The sequence below is a fragment of the Erythrolamprus reginae genome, chromosome 1 (assembly GCF_031021105.1).
Source record: "Erythrolamprus reginae isolate rEryReg1 chromosome 1, rEryReg1.hap1, whole genome shotgun sequence".
Taxonomy (NCBI): Eukaryota; Metazoa; Chordata; class Lepidosauria; order Squamata; family Dipsadidae; genus Erythrolamprus; species Erythrolamprus reginae.
In genome coordinates, this window is record NC_091950.1 from 344,641,008 (window position 1) to 344,664,743 (window position 23,736).

Below are 23,736 nucleotides of genomic sequence, written 5' to 3' on the forward strand. Positions count from 1 at the left end.
CACTTAAGGAGGCTTTGGCAGTCTAGAGCGAACAAAGCATTTTCCTTTCTCTGGGCGCTTGGAGAGGGAATAAACCTCTGCCAGTGCCCAGAGAAAAGAAACGCTCCCTTCGCTCTGGGCAGCTGAGGAGTCACCACAGCAAAGGAAAGGCGCAGGCTACAAAGCGAGCGAGCGAGAGGATAGGGGAGCCCTCCAGCATGGGAAGGAAGAGGCAGCAGATAGCAGCAGCTATCAGCAGCTACATCTGGTGTGAGGCTGCCTCCCTGTGTATGGGAGGCAGTCTCGCACCAGGTGTATTGGAGGCGCGTGCTCCTCACCGCCTCAGAGTCCCCCTTTTTTTTAAGCCTTAAAGTTTTGGACTTTTTTTGATTCCCCTCACCTCATCTTCTTCCTTCAGCAGTAACTCTCCTCCTCCTCTTCTTCCTCCTCCTCCCACCCAAATTCTGAGCTTTTATTTTTTTCTAAGGGGTTTGCACGCATTAAATGCTTTTACATTGATTCCTATGGGAAAAATTGCTTCTTCTTAAGAACATTTCTGCTTAAGGACCTGGTCACAGAACTCAATTAAATTCAGGGTCCTAGGTGAGAAGAATCCACCCAGTTGATGTTTATTTCTTTTGTGATGGGTGCTTCCTAGTCAATCTGATGCATTGCTTTATATAGCAAAATGAATCAACATGTACTTGATTTACAGACATTCTATGCATGGTTTTGCAGAGATGATTCATACTTTACACAGGTGAAGAGGCAAATGGCTATTTACAAATCTTGGTTAATGATATATACTTACTTGGGAAGAAAGCTGCTAACATTACAAAGAAGCTTCTTCCTGCCAGTTACGAGGATTACTAAGAGTAGGTGACAGTAATTCCAGTGCATGCATGTCCAGGATCTGGCAACATCCGGCAATTTGCAATTTTGAAGAGCCAAGAACAATATCTCGGCATGCTTTTTGCTGTTTACAAAATCCAGTAATGTTGTTTCAATATTATTTTACATGTTTCTATTACACAGTTGATTGTATTACAAACCTTTTAGTGCCATGCAACCTTTTGACATTTAAAACCTTTAGATTGGAAGGAGGATGAGAGGAGAGGAGTCACAGTGGTTAGGGTGTAGCACTGCAGGCCTACTAGCTGCAGTTTGGCAGTTCAAATCTCACCGGCTCAAGGTTGATTCAACCTTCCATCCTTCTGAGGTTGGTAAAATGAGGACCCAGGTTGTTGGGGGCAATATGCTGACTGTAAACTGCTTAGAAAGGGCTTTAAAAGCACTATGGAGCAGTATATACTGTAAGTCTAAGTGCTATTGCTGTGATTTCCCAAACTCTCAAGTGAACAAATATTCCATATTTCATTTTCCGATAGCCAGTGAAGTGCTTCAGTTGCAATCATAATTGTATTCTCTCTTCATTACTTTGACACTTTTCTGTGATTCCATTTCAATCCATGTAATAAAAATGTTAGAAAGACTTTTGTTCCTTTTCTGATTCCAATTGCAAGCATGTAAATACAATCTGGATTCAATATTGCTCCTTAGTTTCCGTCAGGGAATTGCGCATCAGGTGTCCAAATGAAGTCAGAGACACTAGCATTAACTTGTAGTTTTATACAAATAAATACATTTTGCATCTATATTTATAGCAAATAAGATGGTCAGGCAAACAGGAGCATCGTGAGTTAAATCACAGAGCATACAGAGCACGTAGAAGAGAAAAAGGCGGGGGGAAAGAGAAACTCCCCCTCCATACCTAAAGCAACCAATCACAGCACAGATTGCATAATGTAGGAGCAGCACTCTCCAACCAATCAACTATAACTATGCGTTCTGGCTCCCTGCACAATTCTACTCTTCCAGCTACTAAATTTAAATATAAGAACAATTTCCGATTGACAATGTCCCATTAATTTCAGTGGGAATTAAGCACAACCAACTTATCTTTCCTATTCAGCACATAGACATACACAAAAATACTTTAAACAGAATATTTGACTGAAACTCTGACAAGCAGTAAGGGTTCTTTTGGGTCAGTCATCAAGATTCTTGGATGTTGGTACTAAAGTACCAATAATTTCTTTTGAATTTTGGATGTTTAATAAATTGATGCTGGTTCTCCCAAACTTGATTTTGGGTAGAAAAGAACATATGTCTAAGCCTAAGCATGAAACCTTTTTCAATGACTGATTCAGAAAATGAGATTGGCAGATGTTGATTCATGCTATTATTAACTGTCACACTGCAAATAGAGAATGCCAAAATCCTTTCTAGTGTGATTTGATACTCATACTAATATAGTCATAGTTATCAGAATGAACCTTTAGTGATTTTATATAATTTCTATGGGTAGCTCTTGCTTTAATTTAATGTTCTGTACATTTATAATAAGTTTCATTCATTTATCTGTTATTGCTAAAATTGATGAGACAGTGTTAAGACATGTATATAGCAATAGCACTTATATACTGCTTCACAGTGCTTTATAACTCTCTCTAAGCAGTTTATAGTAAATTGCCCCCAACAATATGGGTTCTCATTTTATCGTCCTCGGAAAGGTGGAAGGCTGAGACAACCTTGAGCCACTGAGAGACTTGAATTCCCGAATTACTGGCAGTCAGCAGAAATAACCTGCTATACTGCATTCTAACCACTGCACCACCACAGCTTAATATATAATTATATAGCTAAATGTGCCTTCTGTAATGGAAAGCTTAATGGGAACATGATATTGCGACTCATTTGTAGTTATGTGGGCTTGTTCTTTAGGTATTGACAAGATTCTGTCTGAATGAATTTGTTAAAATTTTGATTTTTAAAAAAAATTGTATTGAAACTGTTTATATTTATTTATTTATTATTAGAGTTGAAAGGGATCTAATCCAACCCCCTGCTCAAACAGGAGATCCTACACCACCCCAGTCAGATGGCAGTCCAATCTCTTTTTTAATATGTTGAGTGTTGGGCCATTCACAATTTCTTCTGGCAGGGCATTCCACTGGTTGATCTCCCTCACAGTCAGAAAGTTCTTCCTTATTTCAAGGTTGAATCTCTCCTTAGACAGTTTCCATCCATTGCTCCTGGTCTGGCCCACTGGTCCCTGGAAAATAATGTGACTCTCTCCTCTCTGTGTCAGCCCTTCAAGTACCTGTATACTGCTATCCTGTCCCCTCTGGCCTACCTTTTTGCTAGACTATCTGTTGTGGTTGGCTCTGGCCCAGCTCCTGCTCCAGGGAATGGAGAGGTGGATGCAGGGGAAACTTCAACATGTCACAGGTCTGTGTTATTGCCGACAGAATCAGTTAATAGTTTAGTTTCCTCTGACGAAGAAGAAGGTGGGAGTGACTTGGCAGAGGAGGGCTTGGCACACAGCCCAAGCAGTCAATCTCCCTTATCTTCCATTGATTCAGATGATGACATTTTGGACCCACGCAAGTGCAGAATTATGCGTGGAAGAGACCAAGTAAGAACATATTACAGGAAATAAGGGAGGCCACCTGTGTTTGGGTGGGGCTCCAGTAATTAGGGCTGCTGCTATAAATGGCATGTGGGTTTGGACGTTGTGGAAGAATATCTGGAGTTCGTCAGGAATCCTGTGTTTTCTGGACTTTGTTGCTTTTTCACGCCTTTGAAAACAAAGCAGAGCAATGTGTGTGTATGTGTGTGTGTGTGTGTCACTTCCTTGAAAGAAGAAGGGGTGTGAAGTTTCTTCACAGCTGCTAGCTAAGTACTTAATGACTGCTTAAGGGAAATTGTACAGACTACCTGGTTGTTTTGGGAAGAGTGCTCTTTGCAATACAAAAAGAGTGCTTTGTTTATTTTGAATTTTGTGATAAAGAACATTGTTTTGAATTTTCAAACGTGTGTGTGTCTGAAATTTGTACCCTTGAATTTTCGGGAGGCTTCTATCAGAGAGCCCGGCAGAACACTATCCATGACCAGTTCCAACAGCCTCTCTTCATACATCTTGGTTTCCATTCCCTTTATCATTTTGGTTGCTCTCTTCTGTAACTTTTCCAGAGTTCCTATGTCCCTTTTGTAGTGATGTGACCAAAATTGAATCCAGTACTCCATGTGTGGTTTGACTAGGGCATTATGTAGTGGTATTAGTACTTCCTAGTCTTGGAGTATATATTAATTTAATACTATTAATTTAACTAATATTACAAAGTATAGTAATAGCCATTATTTTATCGCAAGACCCTTCAATGCTCCAAGAATCACTATTAGATTGCTAAACATATTTTATCTTTTCATATTAAGATACAGAGCCAATGAGATAAGCTTAACTGATATTTTCTATTTATGTCTTGCAATTACCAAATAAAAGAGCAATATCATTTTTTTTGTCTTGAAAAACATCCACCTAATAAAAGTTAAAACTACTATGTAATTTAATAATTTTTAAATATAACTATTGATATGGTTTTCTGGGGAAAAATCATTAACCCAAATGGCTTAAAATTTGATTTAACATGCTTGATTTGCACTTAGTTTTTAAAGTATTTTATCTACTTACTTGTGGATGCCAATACAAAAAAAAATGCAGCAGACAGAAATAGTTGAAGTGAAATAAATTTTCAAAGTGTCTCAAAGTACAGTCCTATGCAGTCCTATGAATTTGTGACAGTGCTAAATAGTATTTGAGGACCCACTGAGTGCAATAGGTTGTCAAAGTTGCAATTGTTTATATTGCCACAGTCATGGGATTGCAATTTGTTATTTCTCTCCCAGTTTCCCACAAGCAAAGTCATTGAGGCTAGTAGGAAGTCAGAAGTCACAATTATATGAAGTTTTCATTAATGACCCTCAGTGATTTGCATAACACTGATAACCTGGATTGCCACAATGGCTGTTGCTAAGCAGCATAATCACGTGATGTTGCGGAGACCTAATGACCACACAAAGCAAAGTATTACACTGGAAAATATAGTTTCACAAAACACTGAAGTTCTGCTTAAAAATTATTGTTATGTATTTATAATTCAATATCTCTCTCTGGGAGGAAGATATATCAATGTCTATTTTAGGATGCCTAAACTATTTTTTGCTAGAGATAGCTATCTGGAAAAACAAATTAAAACTTAAATCTAGTTTTGATTAATACTGTATATAGATTAGAATAAAATAGAATATTTTATTGGCCAAGTGTGATTGGACACGCAAGAAATTTGTCATTGGTGCATATGCTCTCAATGTACATAAAGAGAAAATAAAATATATTCATCAAGAATCATAAGATATAATACTTAGCCATAGGATACTAATAAGCAATCAAATCATATTAGGAAACAATAAAAACAATGTAAAGCTACAGACAACTTGGATATAGCCGTAATTGTGAAGAGATAGGTACTAGTAAGGATGAGAATAATAATACAATCTTAGTAGATAATTTGACAGTGTTGTGAGAATTAGTTGTTTAGCAGAATGATGGCATTCAGGGAAAAACTATCCTTGTGTGTCTTCTTGTTCTGGCGTGCAGAGCCTATAGTGTCATTTTGAGGGTAGAAGTTGAAACAATTTATGTCCAGGATGTAAGGGATCTGTAGATATTTTCTCAGCCCTCTTTTTGACTCATGCAGTATATAGGTCGACAATGGAAGACAGGTTAGTAGCAATTGTTTTTTTCTGCTGTTCTAATTATCCTCTGAAGTCTTTGTCTGTCTTGTTTAGTTGCTGAGCCAAACCAGACGGGTTATAGAGGTGCAGATGACAGATTCAATAATTCCTCTGTAGAACTGAATCAGCAGCTCTTTGGGCAGTTTGGCGCAGAAAGAACATTTTCTGAGTTGGCGCAGAAAGAACATTTTTTGTTGTGCTTTTTTTATGATGTTTTTAATGTTAGGTGTCCATTTTTAAGTCTTGAGATATGATAGAACTTAGAAACTTGAAGGACTCTATGGTTGATATTGTGTTGTGTAGTATTGTAAGAGGTGGTAGTATAGGAGGGTTTCTCCTAAAACCATTTCTATAGTTTTGAGTGTATTTAGTTCAAGATTAGTTTTGGTTGCACCACAAGTCTGGAAGTTTGTTCCAAGCATTTACTAATCTTTCAGTAAAATAATATTTTCTCACATTGCTTCTCATCTTTTCCCCAACTAACCTCAGATTGTGCTTGTGAGAAGGTCGCATAAGGTGATCCTGTGACCCTGGGACACATAAATCTGAACACGTTACCAAGCATCTGAATTTTAATCACATGTTTATGGGGCTTCTGCAAAGGTCATAACTGTGAAACATGGTCATAAGTCACATATTTCAGTACCATTATAACTTTGAACGGTCACTAAATGAACTGTTGTAAGTCAAAGACAACATTCATGAATATGGCACCATATGCAACGTGTACTTGTGCATCAGCTTCAACAAGGCAGTAGAAAATTCCCATATAACTAACTAGAGTGTGAGTTTGAAAAGCTATGCCATCCATAGTGTTCTCACTCAAAGTCGATGATAGGTAACACAAAACCCACTGTATATATTATGCTATAATTTTGCAGTTTTCTACTCATTTGGCAGCTAACATATAAGTGCTCTATGTATTTTGTCCAACCAACAATTTTGAGAAGGGAATTATTAAATTTTTATTTTCCTCTGTCGACCCAAACAATGGTTTCCTTTGCATTAAAAAGGGGTCTGAATTTGGGTAGACTTCATGCCCTCAAGTAGCTATTTCTGAAGAATCAGCTTAGACAAAACTATGGACAAAACTATGGAATTGGGTTTTATAAAAATTCTAATTTACATTTTCCAAATCATTCTACTTATTCTTCTGAAGAGAGGAAAGCATCTTATCTTCCAAGAGAGCATTGATTCTGTGGATCGTATCCAATCCTACTTAGGAAAAAAGTACAGACCTTTGTTGGTAGTAAATGAGAATTAGAAATTTATGAGTTTCTAGCTCTCACTTTAGTTTGTTTTCCAAATTGTATCAAAACCTGCCTGGTTTAACCATAATTAAATTGGGCTGTCTCCAAAGTGCTGAATTGAAAATTGCTCAGTTTTGCAGCCCTGCCCACCTTCGTATATGGTTTTGGTACATATGGCCTGTACCATTTATTTATCTACTCATTAGATTTTTATTTTGCTTTTCATTTGAGGTCATACATAAAGCTTCCTCTTCTAACACCCCACCCCACCCCCCACCCCTGGCAATAATCATGTAACATAGGTTTGGCTAAGAGAGTCATTGACTCATTGTCACCTAGGGCAGTGTTTCCCAACCTTGGCTACTTGAAGATATCTGGACTTCAACTCCCAGAATTCCCCAGCCAACATTCGCTGGCTGGGGAATTCTGGGAGTTGAAGTCCAAATATCTTCAAGTTGCCAAGGTTGGGAAACACTGACCTAGGGAACTTGCCTTTGTAACTGCTGTAGTCTTACATATATAGGTAGCTCTTTTTCATGGCCATTCAGAGTTAAAATGGTAATGAAAAGGTGAATTTGCAATCAGTCTTTGCATTTAAGACCTTTGCAAGTCTGTGAACATTAAAATAAGATCATAAGCAGTAGCGCTTTCACTTAGTGACCCGTTTTGTTAATGACCAAGTCGCCAGTCCCTGTCGTGATAGTTAAAACAAGGATCGGATGTAGAGATTATGGGCTATTTAGGGATGCTTTTCTATATCACATTCTTGTATATGTAGAGTTGAGATAGTGTAGTGAATTAATGTGGTTTTTAATCCTGATGCCTTTTGTAATAGTAACTCCATATTGCATGTAAGATTTCTTTCCAGCTCTGATTTGAAGAATCCCTAGGAAAAATTATATTAACACTAGATGAGGAATTCAAGTGAGTGAGCAGCTAATATTGCTTCATGGTGGCAGATTCAAATTTATTATCTATCTTAATTTACCTGGAGGGAAGAATTTCAGAAAATGACTGCTGGTTTATTGCATCATAGGTTGATTGAAAATATAGCATTGTCTTGAAAACAACTGTGTTAAAACCATCTAGACCTCTTTCACAGGGACTCTTATCAGATGGGATTATCAAACATTTGGAATTATAGCAACTTCTTATTCAGCTGAGATGACTTGATTGCTACACTTTACAATCCAGAATGTTTTGGATTTTTATATTTTGTATTTTGTTACAAGTGCTAGGAATGCATTTTTTAAACAAAACATTCAGGGTTCTCAAATTCTGATGTTAATTGGAAAAATCCAAGTTCACATTTCTTTTTAAACGTGGTTCAGTGATAATAATGTGAACCGGGGATATGCAGTTATAGAATCTTGTAACAGGAGCTTTAAAAATGAGTTTAATATTTGTATTGAGATACTTTGGTACAGTATTTGGCAAAAAAAAGAATTAAAACAAATCAATAAGTTACCAGTATTATAGTTATTTCATTTTGGTTTTTAGATGAAAACTGGGATGATCAGCTACTTGGATTTGAGCCTTGCAATGAAAACCTCATAACAGGCTGCAATATAATCAATGGAAAATGCGAATGTGATACTATTAGGACCTGTAGTAATCCCTTTGAGTTTCCAAGCCGGGATACTTGCCTGTCAGCTTTAAAAAAGATTGAAGGTAAGTCAGTATTCACTAGTAAATGACTTCTGTATTATTTATAGCATATTACCTTAAATATCTAATATATAATTGGCTATAAATCACCACACACTTGTTGGCAACGGTGTCAGCAATATTGTCATATGCTTGTTGGCAACAGTTCTAGCAAATGAAGTATTTGTGATTTGTTAATGGGTTTCAAATGTTTAGGATAGTAATAAACTAGAATATATGCAGGCATGTGTCATACAATGTAAAACTACATATCCAGAATGGAAATGATTATGTTTGGTAATTTTCATCATTAAGAAAACCTCATCTGACTAGTATATTACTTATTAAGCATTGTAATATATAATTATAGATATGTTTCAGCCACCATTGGAGCACTTCTAAAAATACCAAGACAAATTGACCCAAAATTAATTTCTGTTTGAGTTTAGCTTAGTATGTTTTCTGCTAGAATGCATGCTGAAATTTCAACTAGACTATTATGTGACTACATAAGAAGATACTTATATTTTTGTTTGTGAGAAAAATGTCATTTTCATAGATCTGTAAATTACTTTTAATGAATTATTAAAATTATATATCAATCCCCTGGCATACTGTATACCCTTGAAGCAGCTTCATGATTCTGTGATCCATACTACAAAATTACATGTGCTGTTTGCGAAACATATGCATTCATTTCGTTCATGTGTATGCACAAATGATAGCCTTGTGCTGCATCTTATCATGAAAGATGTAAATAACATTACAAATGATATAACATTTAGAAGTAGTAAACCATCTGACATGCAAATATTGTAGAATGTGCAAGCTGGATCTTGAAGATATAACTTTATTGTTTCGATAATGTTAAATGCTTTTGTGCAACAATTTTAAATAGAAATTATCTATAAAATTGAATCAAAATAAATTTATTTTCCAATCAAAATAAATTTTTAGCAGCGTATACAATAGAAAACAACACTGAAAATGTCTAAGATACAAATTAGAAGGAATTAAATGAAATCATATGATTAAAAAGATTGCCTCTAGTGAATGCAAGATAAAATGTTTTAGGAAACTTTGAATTTTCATCATCTTCTTGAATGCAATCAAAGAAGTCAATTTAATTTCTTATTTCAAAGGACAGTGGCTGCTAGTGAGAAAATTGCTTTGAATCTTAGTTGCCGTAACTTCCTCAAAATAGCTTTAAGAAAAATTTCCCAAAATGACCATCAAGCCTATTCTACCGTGCGTAGTTGATCCTGCAGATCCCCAGATGTTGAGCCACAACAACTTTATGGCTGGAAATCAGCATTTAAAATTTTATCTAGAAGACAGATGGGAGCTAGTGCAGAGCCAGAAGCACAGTTGTAATATGAACCCACACATTAGGCATCAGCACACAGGCCAGTGGATCCTGGATTAACTGTAACTTTTAAGGGCAAAAGTCTTTAAAGGGCTTTTTAGAGCCCTTTGCAGAAGTCTAACTGATGGCAATGAGGGCTACAGTTTCACCACGTAAAGCTGCAATCAGTGTACCATTTGTCCCTCCAACAGAATCTAAGAGTTCAGAAGGATTTCAAATCATAGACTTATTCCTCAGAGTAGTTCTTTCTTTGTCAAAAGAGAACTCTTTTGTATGTTTTGAATCGCCATTCATATGCATCTCTCTCCACAGCTCTCTTATAAAAGTTATTTATCTTTAGAGAAATACTATCTAGGATACTATCTAGGACTAGGGTAGTATTAATTCCACTCTGTAAAGCCTTAGTTAGACCACACCTGGGGTACTGGAATGCAATTTTGGTCACCACACTATAAAAAAGACACTAAAGCTCTAGATAAAGTGCAGAAAAGAGCAAGCAGGATGATAAGAGGACTGGAAACTAAAACATACGAAGAGCGGTTGCAGAGGAACTGGGCATGGCCAGTCTGGCAAAGAGAAGGACCAGGGGAGACATGATAGCAGTGTTCCAATACTTGACGGGATGCCGCAGAGAGGAGGGGGGTCAGGCTGTTTTCCAAGGCAACAGAGGGACAGACACGGAATAATGGATGGAAGTTGACCAAAGAGAAATTCAACCTGGAAATAAGGAGAGAGAGCGATCAACCAGTGGAACAGCTTGCCTGTGGAGATTGTGAAAGCTCCAACACTGGAGACTTTCAAGAGGACTGCCATTTGTCCAAAACGGTATAGAGACTCCTGTTTGAGTGGGAGGTTAGACTGGATGATCTACAAGGTCCCTTCCAATTCAAATAAATAAATAAATACATAAATACATACATATATAAAATAAAATTAAAATAAATATGAATCTCATGCAAAACATCTAAAATGCAATTCTCATCTTTTAACGTTTGAATGATACAGATTGTCCTTGACCTACAAGCACAGTTGAACCCAAAATCTGCATTGACAAGCAAGGCTGTTGTTAAATGAATTCTGCCTTATTTAATGACATTTTTGCTTCAGTTGTTAAGCAAATTACTGCAGCTGTTAAGTGAACCCGGCTTGCCTTATTGATTTTGCTTGTCAGGAGCTGTCTAGGAACGTTACAAGTGATGAATACATAACCCAGTACAGTGCAACTGCCATAAATACTTACCAATTACCAAGCACCTGAATTTTGATCACAAGACAATGGTTACAATAGTTATAAATATGAAAACACACCATAAGTCATTTTTTTCAGTACCTTTCAATGGTCACCAGTGAAATGATTGTAAGTCAAGGACTAGTTGTACTTAATATTCCATATTACTAAAGAGGCTATATTAGATATAATATATACTTGTTGTATGTATATTATATAAATGAACTATATAGACCCAAATACCTTTCCCAAAATGGTAAAAATAGTTATAAAAAAAATAGTTTTGAAATTAAAAATAAAAGCTTTTAATTTTACCTTGTGATAGTTAACCCCTGTATAGCATAAGCTGCTATTTTCTACAGAAATTAATAATTTACTCAGTATTAATACTATTAATTAATACTATTAATGCTGTTAATACTTAATATAATACTATTAATATAGTGTTACATGATGTAATGGAGACAGAAAGTTCTGCATTGATGCTTAAAAGTTTGTAAACCCTTTTAAATGTTCAAAATTTCTGCATAATGAATCAAAAACATAGTTTTTCATTTCATCGAGGAATTGTTTTCAGTTGCTGGTGTGCCACACACACGCACACCAGCAATAAGCACATCTACATGTTTCCAATGACAATTGATCAACCCTGCACAAAGTCTTGGAGGAATTTTAGCCCTTTCCTCCTTACATAACAATTATAACTCAAAAATGTTGGTGGGTTTTTATTTATTTATTAGATTTGTATGCCACCCCTCTCCGTAGATTTGGGGCGGTTTCCTTGCATTAACTACTTATTTTGGATCCTCTCACAACATTTCTCTCGTCTATGATTAAAGTCAGAACTTCCCCCAAATCAACTTCTGATGGAACCATTCTTAGATCATTCATGTGTATTTTGGGTTGTTATCTTTCTCAAGCTGCAATTCATGGAAAGGCAAGCCGTCCTGGTCCAAAGACAATAAAGCAGGCTAACAAATTGTGTAAGGTTCTTACACTGGAATGCAGTTTTCAACAAATAGAATATTTTTCATTCAAGCCAAAAGGTCATCTATCCACAGAACATTATTTTAGTAGCCTTCTTGCTTATCTGTGTGGTCTTTGGCACACAATCTGTAGATTGGCAGCAATGTTCTTTTGGAGAGCATAGCTTTCCTGTTACATCTCATGAACAATGTCATTCACCAATGCAAGACAGTTCTTTAGGTCCTTAGACATTATCTTTGGGTTCTTTGAGATCACTTGAAATATTGCACATCTCACTGTTGGTGTGACTTTGTTCGATTGACTATTCCTGAAGAGGATAACGATGGTGTTAAATTGTATCCACTTGTTACCCAATCTGGTAAAGACTGAACTCATTGGAAATAGTTTTATAACTTTTTCCAGTATGGTGAGCATCAGTAACTTTTTTTCAGAGTTTCTCGGAAATTTTCTTTGTTCAATATCCACTTCTCTGTTTGCAACAGAATACCTTATGCCATCAGACTTGAAATTTCGGGCCTAGAAAAATTTAGAACGATGCCGCCTTTGATCTGACCTAAGTGTAGCACAAAAAATTATCTGCTACAATGTCCCACCTGTCGATGACTACTTCAGCTTGAACTGCAACAATACATGAGCACACAATACAGTAGATACAAATTTAACCTAAACTGCTCCAAATATGATTGCAAAAATTACAACTTCTTCAACAGAGTGGTCAATACCTGAAATATTTTATCTGATTCTCTAGTTTCTTTCCCAAACCTTCAAAACTTTAACATTAGACTGTCTACTGTTGACCTCACCCCATTGCTAATAGGTTTGTAAGGGGTGTGCATAAGTACAAAAGCATGCCTACTCTACCTGTTTCTGTGAATTTGTAACCATCTCATGTACTCATAACCATGTTTATACATCTTATATATTCATAATCATGTTTATACTTTGTAATCATACACACACTTGACAAAATAAATACATAAAATAAAAATAAAAAAATACTTTCAGAAACATGTCAAATTTGATTAAATTTCTAGAATTCTGTTCCTTAATTAAGGCAGGATATCTCACACTGGCTCCTGATTACCATCCTATTGATTGAAATGTCTAATTGTCATACTTTTGCTACATACAAATTTGTAGCTTTGGATCATTTGCTCAATACTTAAATGAGCAAATGTAATGTTATATTCATTTGTTTAATTGTGTTTATCTAGTTTTTGGATGTGTGAAGAACAGGTCAGTTGAGCAGAAATAATCAAGGGTACACAAACATTTAAGTTTCACTTCTTGCATGTTAAAATATAAGTATCATTAATAAGGGAAGATTTAGAAAAAGAGAAAAATGAAGGAAAAGCAAAAAAATTTAAAAGAAAAGCAGTTTTACTCTTTCCCTGTAGCCAAGGACAGAGAGAGAGAGAGAGAGAGAGAGAGAGAGAGAGAGAGAGAGAGAGAGAGATGGAAATAAAGGTAGAGATAACAAACAAATATTTAATTAAGAATAAGAGATAAAGAAGTCTAATAGCTTGGATATATGAAACATATTGGAAACATGCATTTTTAAATCCTTCTCCTTCAACAGGAGCATCAAGAGGTAAGACATTTTTCAGCTTTTTATGATTTATCAGGACCATTTGCAAATATCAAAATGAGGATGATTGGAATCCTGGTGAAATTATTGAACGTTCTTCTCTCAGACAATACTTGTGTTCTTGAACTTTTTTGATATAATTAGCAAAATATTTTGAGCGTTTCTTCTATAGAAGGTTTTCTTCTATTCTTGATGGTTGGGTTTTTGTAAAATTTCATTCTTGGTGGCAAATACAATTAATTTGGCAAGGAATGGCTGAGGCTTATGAGTTGCATGAAAAGGAGAAGCTGGAATGCAGAAAATCCTCTCTGTATTTACCTGAGAGTCTTCAGGCAAATCCAGTACTTTCCAGGTTTATAAAGAGAACTTTGTGCAGGTTTCCTCTGGAGTTCTAATCACTTATAAATCAAGAGTGAGATTTAATAAATTTTGTTTTATCCTGAAGAAGCTTAACAAGTTTTAGTTAATTGATTGTAGATGTTCTGGTCTTAGCTGTACTTTGGTACTTAATGGTATCTTTAATAGCCCTGCTATTCTCACTTCTAGGAAATAGCTAACATCTTTTTTTCAATAACTGTCAAAACTATTGCTCTAATTAGGAAAGATGCTAGTAGAACTTTCTTGGTACCATTAAACTGATAACTTTTTCAGATTATGGGGGGGGGGGGAAACAAAGTAAGCACTGGTTCCACTAGTAGTAATTAGAGTAACAAATAAATCGCAATGCAATTATTATGGAAGCACCAGGAAATACTGATATTTCTCTGACTGCAACACCATCTTAATCAGAAGATATTTTAGTCCCAAGGTAGTTCTGTAGTGTATGGTACGTGTATCTGTATTAATGAGGAAACATGCTTTTGGAGCATGAATGGCTGGGAGAATTGACTTTTTTGAGAATTTTATTGAGGAAATGTAAAATTACAGTAATTGAAGAGTATTGGAGAGGAGGTGAGAAATGTTGCTGCCAAGGAAATTATTCTCCAACAGCAATGGCTTCTGAAAGAAACTTGTGTGCATGAAACAACCCTGAACTATATTTGTCCTTTCTTCTTTTACTAAAACATTCTGTTATCATGATAATTCTCAAAAGAAGAGTTAAAAAAGGCTTCCTTACTGTTGTAAAGCTTTGTCAGATAGAAGCTCTTGGAAGGGGGAACAAAACAAGTGCTGGAATTTATCACAGCAAAATACTTTCCAGAATTGTGTGGAGTTCACAATTAGAGATTAAAGAATAGAAGCACTGCCAGGAATGCATATTGTCTGCCAATTAAACTCGCATGGGGAAACTGAGGAATTATGAAAACTCAGAGAAAGCTTGTTGGACTAATTGTAAGGCTGCAGTCTCATCACTTTACTTGAGAGTAAACCTGGTTAAACTCAGCAAGGCTTTTGAGTAATTATATATTCTGGAATTCTATAGGGGTTAATGAATGCTTTTAAAATACTGTTCTAACCTCTGCATTTCTGTTGTAAATAACTCTAAAACTGGTTGAACAAGTGTTGTAGCATTGTCTGTTCAAAGAAAATTATATATACAGTATATATATATATATATATATATATATATATATATATATATATATATATGTCATATGTTTAATATATTAAAAAGCAATTCATTTCAAATCAAGTTGCTTGGAGCGGTGAGGTTTTCATGCGTGCTAAGGAAATATTTTTTTCTGGAAGGGTTGAATGTTTATGAACTAAAGGTTAATCATACACAATTAAAAAAGGAAAGCTGTTTTATATCTTATAAATCACATTATTCTTAAATGATTGAATTACATCCAGCTATATTTAGACACATATTTATTGAGAAAGTTACCCTTGATAAGAACCTTTCTTTCTTTCTTTCCTGCTAGACGCATATTGAAGCTACGGTATATTTTAATATGAGATTTAGTTCAAGAAGAGCAACATTGAAGAGTAAAAATCACTGTATATTAATGATATTCACTTTTCAGTTTGAAAAATGTTTGAGCGACATGTTCTCCTGGATAGATCTCCTAGAGTAGACCAGATTAGGAAGTCAACTCCACAGGAAAACTAAAACTATTTGTATTTTGGGTATAGAAACAGAATCTTGTAAATGTCTGCTGTATCGCCTCCCTCTTTTTATATTCCAGTGAATTAAGAAGCTATCTGTTTCTGAATATTATGTTATTTCTCAGGACTTAAAAATGTTTCAGCCTCTTTTGTCTCTCTATGCTGAATGACAGTCCAGTATTTTATAAAATTTGCATCTTTTCACTTGGTGACAAACATAATTAACATTTTAAGTGTATTATAGTCAACTAGAAGGAAAACTTTATGTTGAGTTCCACAGTCATGTGGCCTATTGTAGTTGATCTTAAGCTTAAAGGAATAACTGATATGTTTATTGGCTAATTTAGTAATCAGTCATGTGGTTCAGATGTAATATATATGTTTTCGTAGGAATACTTGTAGCAATGGAAAAAATGGCTGTTCAAATTTTAAAAATTCCAAAACTCTTGAGTTTACAAAGCTCAGCGATGAATTTTGATAAACAGGTTTTTTTAAAAAAATAAAGACAAAAGTGAGCTTTCATATACACCAGTGATTCTTAACCTTTCTAATGCTGTGACCCCTTAATACAGTTCCTCATGTGGTGGTGACCCAACCGTAAGTCTAGTGCCAATTCTTCCAACAGAGCTTTAAGCTCTTTCATCCTGCACTTAATTTCTTAGAATTTACCATGAGATTACCTGCAATCCTCATGAGCATCCTTCTTTCCCTCCTCCTTCTGCGCAGTTTTTTGCTGCTAGGTAAAAACGTTTCTTCGCCCATTCTGGATATGTTCCCTGAGCAGAACATAAGCAACGACAGGTTTGTCTATTGCCTTAATGGCTGCATTTACTAGCAGTTAGATGCAGTGGTTCTCAACCTTTCTAATGCTGCGACCCCAGTTCTTCATGTTGTGGTGACCCCCAACCATAAGTCTAGGACCAATTCTCCCAAGAGAGCTTTAAGCTGATTGGCAGAAAGACCAGAGGGACACTCCCACCGTAAATGCCTAATTGGTTGGATTGTAAAAATATGTTCCAAGGCACCAGAATAGAAGCGTTAGTTCCTAATACCATGGGAATTTGTCTTTTTCCATGGTCTTAGGTGACCTCTGTGAAATGGTTGTTTGACCGCCAAAGGAGTCCCGACCCCCAGGTTGAAAATCACTGATTACAGTGATCCCTTGATTTTCGCGATCTCGTTCTTCGCGAAACGCTATATTGCGATTTTTCCCACCTGATGACGTCACTCTCTTCCTTCCTCATCTTTCTTTCTCTCTTTCTCTATCTTGCTTCTTCCTCTCTCACACTCTCTTCCTCCCTCTCTCATCTCTTTCTTTCCTTCTCTCTCTTTCTCTATCTCTCCCCCTCCTGCTGGCGGGCGGCGGGCGAGCGGGGGCATCAGCGAGGAAGACCCAGGGAAGGTTCCTTCGGCCACCCAGCAGCTGATCTGCTCGGCAGCGCAGTAGCAACGAGGAGCCGAATCGGGGTTTCCCCTTTGCGTGGGCGGCGGGGAAACCCCGATCTTCGTCTGCTCGCTGCTGCTGCGCTACCAAGCAGATCAGCTGCTGGGCGGCCGCAGCAGCAGCGAGCAGATGAAGATCGGGGTTTCCCCGCCGCCCACGCAAAGGGGAAACCCCGATCTTCGTCTGCTCGCTGCTGCTGCGCTACCGAGCAGATCAGCTGCTGGGCGGTGGAAGGAACCTTCCCTGGGTCTTCCCCGCCGCCCATGCAAACTCCACCATCTGCGCATGCGCGGCCATGAAAAAAAGGGTGCGCATGCGCAGATGGTGTTTTTACTTCCGCAACCCTACATCGCGAAAAATCGATTATCGCGAGGGGTCTTGGAACAGAACCCTCGCGATAATCGAGGGATCACTGTATAGACAAATGCTTAATAGATAAATTGGAATCTTTTATCAAATTCTTAAACTTATGTACTGTTAATACCAGAAACATAATAGCACTGCATATCAAGCTTTTCGGTTAATGTTCCTTCTAGAAAGGGAAGAGAAATAAAACATTCAGAAGGAATGTTTAAAACAATGTTGTCTAATAAGAAGGATGAGAGGGAAGTCAGTGATCCTAGTTTTGTGGCAGAACATGTTTGTTTGTTTGTTTGTTTGTTTGTTTGTTGGATTTGTATGCCGCCCCTGTCCGAGGACATGGGGCGGCTCACAACATCCGTGATGGCGAACCTATGGCACATATGCCAGAAGTGGCACACAGAGCCATGTCTCTGGGCATGCAAGCTGTGCCCATTGCTCTTCTGGGTTCTTCACACATACAGGAGTGTCGGAAACTGGGAGAGCAGCCACCCCTTGCTTTTCCAGTTTATGGCGTGCAATGCGCACCAGCAACCTGCTTTTGAATTGAAGCATAATTTCTCAGATTGAGTAGGGAAAGGTGACTGTTGAATTTTGGCTGAGATCTCCCATTAGAATTCAGTCCAATGCACCATCTATTTGCCATATGAAGATGCCATCTATACTTCCTTCAGAACCACTTAATCGATAAACGGCTAAGTTACTCCCTGCCTCTGCTATTGATTAAAGGGGGGGGGATGGAAATGCAGGGCTAAGTGATACAAATTTAACTTGGCACTGTGATATGGCTCTTCGATACATTAAAAATATGCTATTGTTTTTGTTTTCCACATACAACGTAAAGCAAGTTTAGTTCGTTAAATTTGATTTATTATTTTGAAATCCACTTGTTACCTATATGAAAGAGGTGCCCAATTCACTTCCCTAATCAATGTTATTAATAACAGAGGTGTGTAAAAAAGTTTATTTATTTATTTAATTAAATCCAATACACAATGAAGGTTTTAGTGTGTGTGTGTGTGTGTGTGTGTGTGTGTGTGTGTATATATATATATATATATACACATACATATATATATATATATATATATAATGTTTTTTTATATATACACACACACACACACACATATAGTAAAATACATGATGAAGGTTATAGAGGAGATACTCATAGTAAAATATATCTAAGAAATAATAGAAAAGAAGATATAGTAATAGAACATATCAATGAAAGAATAGAAGAGATATAGGAATAGAAGAAAGGTATAGGAGATATAGGAGAGCAATAGGAAGGGACGGAAGGCACTCTAGTGCACTTATACTCGCCCCTTACTGACCTCTTAGGAATCTGGATAGGTCAACCATAGATAATCTAAGGGTAAATTGTTGGGGGTTTGGGGATGACACTATGGAGTCCGGTAATGAGTTCCACGCTTTGACAACTCGGTTACTGAAGTCATATTTTTTACAGTCAAGTTTGGAGCGGTTAATATTAAGTTTAAATCTGTTGTGTGCTCTTGTGTTGTTGTGGTTCTTCATGAAAAAAGTCAGAGTTCTCATATTGCACACATACAACAGCATGGAAGTTATAGTAATGTATCTGCTAAAGTTAATGTGTAGGATTCTTTAAAAATACATTAATAGAAAAAAGAAAGGAGTCACGAGAGGATGAAAATATCTTGGACAATCAGTCTGATTTTAACCTTGCCATGCATATAATAATAAAAATAATGAAAATATACTGAAAAATACAGATAAATGATATTGAATATTTTAATATATTGCGATTATTAATGTAAAATGAAAGACCTGGAAAGAATACCTTCTATTGGCTGTATTGTAAATAGATAAGGAAATTTACCGTTATAACATCATTACTCAGAAATGAAGTAAAACTTCATAATTAACTTTCCAGAATTCTGACATGTGTAATCCTTTTAAGGTTGATGTTTTCTGTATGTAAGTGAGAGGTAACTTTGTTAAAAGTATCTGTATTTATAGAATTGTATACAATTCATTGTTTTACAGTACTTCACAGCATTTTGAATGATATGTTTGGCACAGTTAGTTTTAAGATTTCAGTTCTTTCCATCTCTGACTACTGGAGACATCCAGTTTCGTGCAATACAAATAGTCTTCAACTTACGACCACAATTGACCCAAGAATTTATGTTGCTAACTGAGAAAGTTGTTGATTCAGTTTTTCCCCATTTTTCGACTTTTCTTGCCACAGTTGTTAAGTGGATTTGGCTTCCCCATTGATTTTGGTCATCAGAAGATTGCAAAATATGATCATATGACCCCAGGACACTGCAAGCCTCATAAATATGAAGTAGTTGTCAAGCATCTGAATGTAAATCTCATAACCATGAGGATGCTACAAACAGTCATAAATATGAAAAATCATAAATCACTTTTTTGAGTTCCGTGTAACTTTAAACGGTCACTAAATGAACTGTTGTAAGTCAAAGAATACCTGTATTTAAGGTGCTGTTCAGTATTAGAAGATTATGCAACCCAATCCTCCTTTAGGCACAGAAGCCAACTGGATTACTTTAGGTTGGTCATTTAGCCTAACCCATCTCATATAATTATTGTGGAGAAAATAGAAAGTAGAAAGATTATGTACTCACTTCGAATTGCCCCAAATAAAGGTGAGATATAAATTAGATAAATGAATGAATGAATATTGTAGAAACTCTAGGGAATTGCACTTGAGACTTCACAAATTTTATTGTAGTTGTTGCACTAACATTGCTGTGAAATAGAACTCTCATGGGAAGTAAAAACAGAACTTTGCAATATTTAGAAAACAAAAGTTTAGTGCTCTGTTATTCTTCTTTATCTTTTAAGGGAGAAGATGGCTCTTGCATTTTCCAAATTCCAGTTTTGTGACTTCTTTGCCGCTGTAAAAAAAAGCCTGAAAATGTGTACCTTTGATATATAAAACAACTATGCAAAATATGTGTGCTAATTATCTTACACTGAGCAGCAATCTTTCCTTTCCTGCATTTAGTCCGTGGGTCTGCTCTTATTTCCTATCCTTGTTTGCTGTCCAAATATATGCATGGATACAAGTATGTGTGGTCAGGTTTCTCACTTAGTCATAACGGAGCAAACAGATGAAAGTGGAATAACTGAGCCTTGCTCATTTTAGTGGTAGCTGACCCTTTCCTGCTCTGCAATATGTTAGATTGGCTGAGATATTGGAGATAATCAGCTTCCTGCTGATCCCTTTTTATGTAATAGTCGGATGAAACTAAGGCAATCTGAGGATGATGGGAATCCATGTCTAACATATTTGGAAGCCTTCATATTGCTTAATGAAATGATTCTCGTAGTGTTGCATATATTGGACAATGACAGTGAAAACAGTGACAATATCTAGTGTTAAAGCAGTACTTGCATAATAATTCAAAAAACCTCTTTACTTGGGATGTAGTTTGTAAAATAGGATATATGTAACCATAGTCTTAATAGCCTGCTATTAAAGCCATAAAATTATAGTCTCGAGTCTTCGGAGAGAGGCAGCATACAAATAATAATAATAATAATAATAATAATAATAATAATAATAATAATAATAATAATAATGCAATCCTTAAATTGATTTATGTAGTATAGCTACCAAGCAGATCAGCTGCTGGGCGGCCGCAGCAGCAGCGAGCAGACGAAGATCGGGGTTTCCCCGCCGCCCACGCAAAGGGGAAACCCCGATCTTCGTCTGCTCGCTGCTGCTGCGCTACCGAGCAGATCAGCTGCTGGGCGGTGGAAGGAACCTTCCCTGGGTCTTCCCCGCCGCCCATGCAAACTCCACCATCTGCGCATGCGCGGCCATGAAAAAAAGGGTGCGCATGCGCAGATGGTGTTTTTACTTCCGCAACCCTACATCGCGAAAAATCGATTATCGCGAGGGGTCTTGGAACAGAACCCTCGCGATAATCGAGGGATCACTGTATAGACAAATGCTTAATAGATAAATTGGAATCTTTTATCAAATTCTTAAACTTATGTACTGTTAATACCAGAAACATAATAGCACTGCATATCAAGCTTTTCGGTTAATGTTCCTTCTAGAAAGGGAAGAGAAATAAAACATTCAGAAGGAATGTTTAAAACAATGTTGTCTAATAAGAAGGATGAGAGGGAAGTCAGTGATCCTAGTTTTGTGGCAGAACATGTTTGTTTGTTTGTTTGTTTGTTTGTTTGTTGGATTTGTATGCCGCCCCTGTCCGAGGACATGGGGCGGCTCACAACATCCGTGATGGCGAACCTATGGCACATATGCCAGAAGTGGCACACAGAGCCATGTCTCTGGGCATGCAAGCTGTGCCCATTGCTCTTCTGGGTTCTTCACACATACAGGAGTGTCGGAAACTGGGAGAGCAGCCACCCCTTGCTTTTCCAGTTTATGGCGTGCAATGCGCACCAGCAACCTGCTTTTGAATTGAAGCATAATTTCTCAGATTGAGTAGGGAAAGGTGACTGTTGAATTTTGGCTGAGATCTCCCATTAGAATTCAGTCCAATGCACCATCTATTTGCCATATGAAGATGCCATCTATACTTCCTTCAGAACCACTTAATCGATAAACGGCTAAGTTACTCCCTGCCTCTGCTATTGATTAAAGGGGGGGGGATGGAAATGCAGGGCTAAGTGATACAAATTTAACTTGGCACTGTGATATGGCTCTTCGATACATTAAAAATATGCTATTGTTTTTGTTTTCCACATACAACGTAAAGCAAGTTTAGTTCGTTAAATTTGATTTATTATTTTGAAATCCACTTGTTACCTATATGAAAGAGGTGCCCAATTCACTTCCCTAATCAATGTTATTAATAACAGAGGTGTGTAAAAAAGTTTATTTATTTATTTAATTAAATCCAATACACAATGAAGGTTTTAGTGTGTGTGTGTGTGTGTGTGTGTGTGTGTGTATATATATATATATATATACACATACATATATATATATATATATATATAATGTTTTTTTATATATACACACACACACACACACATATAGTAAAATACATGATGAAGGTTATAGAGGAGATACTCATAGTAAAATATATCTAAGAAATAATAGAAAAGAAGATATAGTAATAGAACATATCAATGAAAGAATAGAAGAGATATAGGAATAGAAGAAAGGTATAGGAGATATAGGAGAGCAATAGGAAGGGACGGAAGGCACTCTAGTGCACTTATACTCGCCCCTTACTGACCTCTTAGGAATCTGGATAGGTCAACCATAGATAATCTAAGGGTAAATTGTTGGGGGTTTGGGGATGACACTATGGAGTCCGGTAATGAGTTCCACGCTTTGACAACTCGGTTACTGAAGTCATATTTTTTACAGTCAAGTTTGGAGCGGTTAATATTAAGTTTAAATCTGTTGTGTGCTCTTGTGTTGTTGTGGTTCTTCATGAAAAAAGTCAGAGTTCTCATATTGCACACATACAACAGCATGGAAGTTATAGTAATGTATCTGCTAAAGTTAATGTGTAGGATTCTTTAAAAATACATTAATAGAAAAAAGAAAGGAGTCACGAGAGGATGAAAATATCTTGGACAATCAGTCTGATTTTAACCTTGCCATGCATATAATAATAAAAATAATGAAAATATACTGAAAAATACAGATAAATGATATTGAATATTTTAATATATTGCGATTATTAATGTAAAATGAAAGACCTGGAAAGAATACCTTCTATTGGCTGTATTGTAAATAGATAAGGAAATTTACCGTTATAACATCATTACTCAGAAATGAAGTAAAACTTCATAATTAACTTTCCAGAATTCTGACATGTGTAATCCTTTTAAGGTTGATGTTTTCTGTATGTAAGTGAGAGGTAACTTTGTTAAAAGTATCTGTATTTATAGAATTGTATACAATTCATTGTTTTACAGTACTTCACAGCATTTTGAATGATATGTTTGGCACAGTTAGTTTTAAGATTTCAGTTCTTTCCATCTCTGACTACTGGAGACATCCAGTTTCGTGCAATACAAATAGTCTTCAACTTACGACCACAATTGACCCAAGAATTTATGTTGCTAACTGAGAAAGTTGTTGATTCAGTTTTTCCCCATTTTTCGACTTTTCTTGCCACAGTTGTTAAGTGGATTTGGCTTCCCCATTGATTTTGGTCATCAGAAGATTGCAAAATATGATCATATGACCCCAGGACA

At 36.5% G+C, this 23,736-nt stretch overlaps 1 protein-coding gene across 2 annotated transcripts in view; it reads left to right on the forward strand.

The window, feature by feature from the left end:
- CRIM1 (cysteine rich transmembrane BMP regulator 1) overlaps positions 1-23,736 on the forward strand; it is a 164,828-nt gene that overhangs the window by 9,362 nt on the left and 131,730 nt on the right. Inside the window, exon 2 of one of the 2 annotated variants that reach the window (XM_070734109.1) lies at positions 8,367-8,537. The exons of the other annotated variant lie outside the window; for it this stretch is intronic. Coding sequence (XP_070590210.1) covers positions 8,367-8,537 — 171 coding nt within the window. The remainder of the gene's footprint in view (positions 1-8,366; positions 8,538-23,736) is intronic. 2 annotated transcript variants of the gene reach the window in all.